At 50.7% G+C, this 2,635-nt stretch overlaps 1 protein-coding gene across 1 annotated transcript; it reads left to right on the forward strand.

The window, feature by feature from the left end:
* The first annotated feature begins 422 nt into the window (after positions 1 to 422).
* Positions 423 to 1,314, forward strand: LOC107307917 (zinc finger CCCH domain-containing protein 11A-like). Its single transcript, XM_015851410.2, has 2 exons — positions 423 to 918; positions 1,087 to 1,314. Exons 1-2 carry the CDS (start codon positions 652 to 654, stop codon positions 1,267 to 1,269), a joined length of 450 nt encoding a protein of 149 aa, XP_015706896.1. The 5' UTR covers positions 423 to 651; the 3' UTR covers positions 1,270 to 1,314.
* Positions 1,315 to 2,635: the final 1,321 nt, after the last annotated feature.

The following is a 2,635-nucleotide window of genomic DNA, read 5'->3' on the forward strand; positions in this document are numbered from 1 at the left end:
ACCCTTCATGGGTCAGCTTAATCAGGCTTGCAAAGCCTAAGCCTCGCCCTTACACTCTCACGACCGCAGCGGTTGAAGGGTGGAGAGTTGACAGGCCCAACGTCAGCAATCTCGCCGAGGGAAACAAACTCAGCCCAAGCCTCAGGAAGGCAGAGCCAGACTATGAATGGGAGTGTCTGAGCTGGACGTGGTCCTCGGAAGTAAAGGACCTTTGAGTGCGATCAATTGGTGGGTGATTGCCTTTGCTAGTGCTAGGAAAAGTGGAAATGCTTATCTTTCTCTTAGGATTTCACTGTGTTCCTTTCCAAGCCAGACCTTCAGCTTGACAACGCAGGGGACAGCACAGTGCCACCGAGCTGCAGAACTTACCCTGTGTGATAAAACCCTGGGATGATATTTTATGGGGTTTTGTGGTGGGCTATGCACGAGCGTCTGGTTGCACACTCTTGTCTGTAGCTCCTGCTTTTTCCTTTCTCTAGAGGGACCATGTATTGCTTTCTCCTGCTGTATGGCTGTTTCCCTTGTCTGGGTTATAATATGGTGTAGCTGTGCAGTTTCTTTGTTCCTTTGGTCGGACTGTTGGTATGAAGCACTTACTGTGGAAGATATTGCTGAGATTTGTGGAAAGAGCAATGTAATTTTGCTGGCCAGATGTATTTAACTGTGGAGAAGAGCTGTGGGAATGACAGGACAACCTGGACTCCTCTCAAGGCACAATTGTACCAGCTCTCTCTTCTTCCTGTAGCCAAGGGCAACGTGTGTGAGAAGCCTTGGGATGGCAAAGCCAGCAGCCCCACGAAGCGAGCAAGGAAGCGGAAGGCTGCTGAGATCTCTCCTTCTGCTGTGGCAGCTGTGAATCCTCGGAGAAGCACTGAAGAAGAGGAGCCTCCAGCTAAAAAGGCTAAAATAGCAGCTTTGGTAAGGAGGGGAGGAAGTGTCAGTGCTGTCCTGGTCAGGCTTACTGTTAACGTCCTTCAGGAGCCCCTTGGCCCCCATGTTGGGTTAAGGCTCAGCAGTGCTGAAGGAGAAGCGCTGCAGAGGAAGGATCTCCTGAGCAATCATTGACTTTGTCTTCCTTCTTTCCAGACTGCTGCTCCAGCCCTGCCGGAGGTCAGCCTGCTCACCAAGGCTGTAGAAGAAGATGACCTTGAAAAGTTCATCTCGGAATTCTTAGAGGAAATGGAAGGACAATATGACTTGGAGCTGGAGAAGGATGTGGATGAACTCCATCTTGAACTTTCTGAGATGATTGACAGTATATCTGAGTAGTCTTATAGTATATATATATATAAATAAATATTTTAAAAGGCTTCACAATGAGTCTTAAAGCACAGCTGAACTGGTAAAAGATTGGCAGACTACATTCCATTGTCCTGAGTTTTCCTGCTGGTCAGAGTTGAGGTCCTGTGCATCCATTCCCTGTCCTGGTTGGCTCCTTTCAGCAGCAAGAGGACAAAGCAGTTCTGTGACAGCCCAGAAGGACGTCCATCTGTGTGCTGCAGTGCCTGGCAATTGATCTCCTGATCCAGTGACGCTCCGAAGGCTTCAACCTCAAGCTCCTTCCTTCCTCCTCCCTTGGCCATGCTCAGCGTTGGGTGCAGCTGGAAGCTTCTTCGGTGCTCCCATTTCTTGGGTAGTCCCTATGTCTAGCTTGGAGTTCTGCCAGCTCTTGAGTTTTGTTGGTGTATGCTTTTGTTTTTGACTTGAATCCTTTAAGGCAACTTAATGACAATGTGGGGGTGGGAGGGAGCAGAATTATTCTGGTGTTTTGGACCAAATGTGCCACCAAGGCGGGGGGGTGCTCCCTGCCTTCCAGTTATCAGCAGTGATGCAGCAGCAGTGTGAGAAGCGGGAGCTGCACGCCACTGCTGCGTTATTCCCTCCTTTCCCTTTTGCTGGATTTCCAGTGCTGTTTGCTGGCAGAGCGCGATGCTGTGCTGATGATTTCTGGAAGCCAACACGTGTGCGCTTCGCTTGTCTCAGTTCAGAGTGCAGCCATCCCAGCCCTGCTGTTGGCACAGTGCAGCCCTGGCCCTGCTGGAGGACGCCGTGGTGACTCTGTGCTTCAGCAGGGTATGGAGTGTTTCTGCTGCTCTGGTGGGACTGTGCCATGTCGATGTCTGCCATTGTTACTTGCTGTAAATATTTCATCCTTTCCCTTTTGTATTTGCCCTTCCTATTTAAGATATAGTAATGAACGAGTCCAGGCTCCTCTGTTTGTGCCGGCGGCTCCAGCTGTGTTTTTTAAATAAAACCTGCACAGGACGCCGTGCTGTAGTCTGCTGCCAGCTGCAGAGGGAGCAGGAGGGGAGCCAAGGAGTGCTGCTCCAACACATCTGGTGCTTGCTGCCACCAGGGTTTACTGCTCGTGCGCTTGTTATGAGCTCCATGGAAGAGATGAGCTCCAGCACTGCCTCCTCACACTTATTTGGTTCTGAAGCCTTCAGTTGCTATTGGCCGTGGCACATTCCATGCAGTGTGAATCTCTCTAACAGACATAACTGTATAGGTGGAATTATGGGGGCTGGGAGGGAGGACACAGTGCTGCTGAGAGCAGGGCCAGGCAGCCCAGCATGCTCAGCACCACAGCCATTTGCTTTGGCTGAGCCCCTGACATGCATTGCTTGTTATTGCC

The sequence above is a fragment of the Coturnix japonica genome, unplaced genomic scaffold (assembly GCF_001577835.2).
Source record: "Coturnix japonica isolate 7356 unplaced genomic scaffold, Coturnix japonica 2.1 chrUnrandom2453, whole genome shotgun sequence".
NCBI lineage: Eukaryota > Metazoa > Chordata > Aves > Galliformes > Phasianidae > Coturnix > Coturnix japonica.

Coding starts and splice junctions, on each gene's coding strand:
- LOC107307917 (XM_015851410.2), top strand. CDS start 652: ATGTATTTAACTGTGGAGAAGAGCTGTGGGAATGACAGGACAACCTGG. Junction 919..1,086: donor AGGCTAAAATAGCAGCTTTG/GTAAGGAGGGGA, acceptor CCTTCTTTCCAG/ACTGCTGCTCCAGCCCTGCC.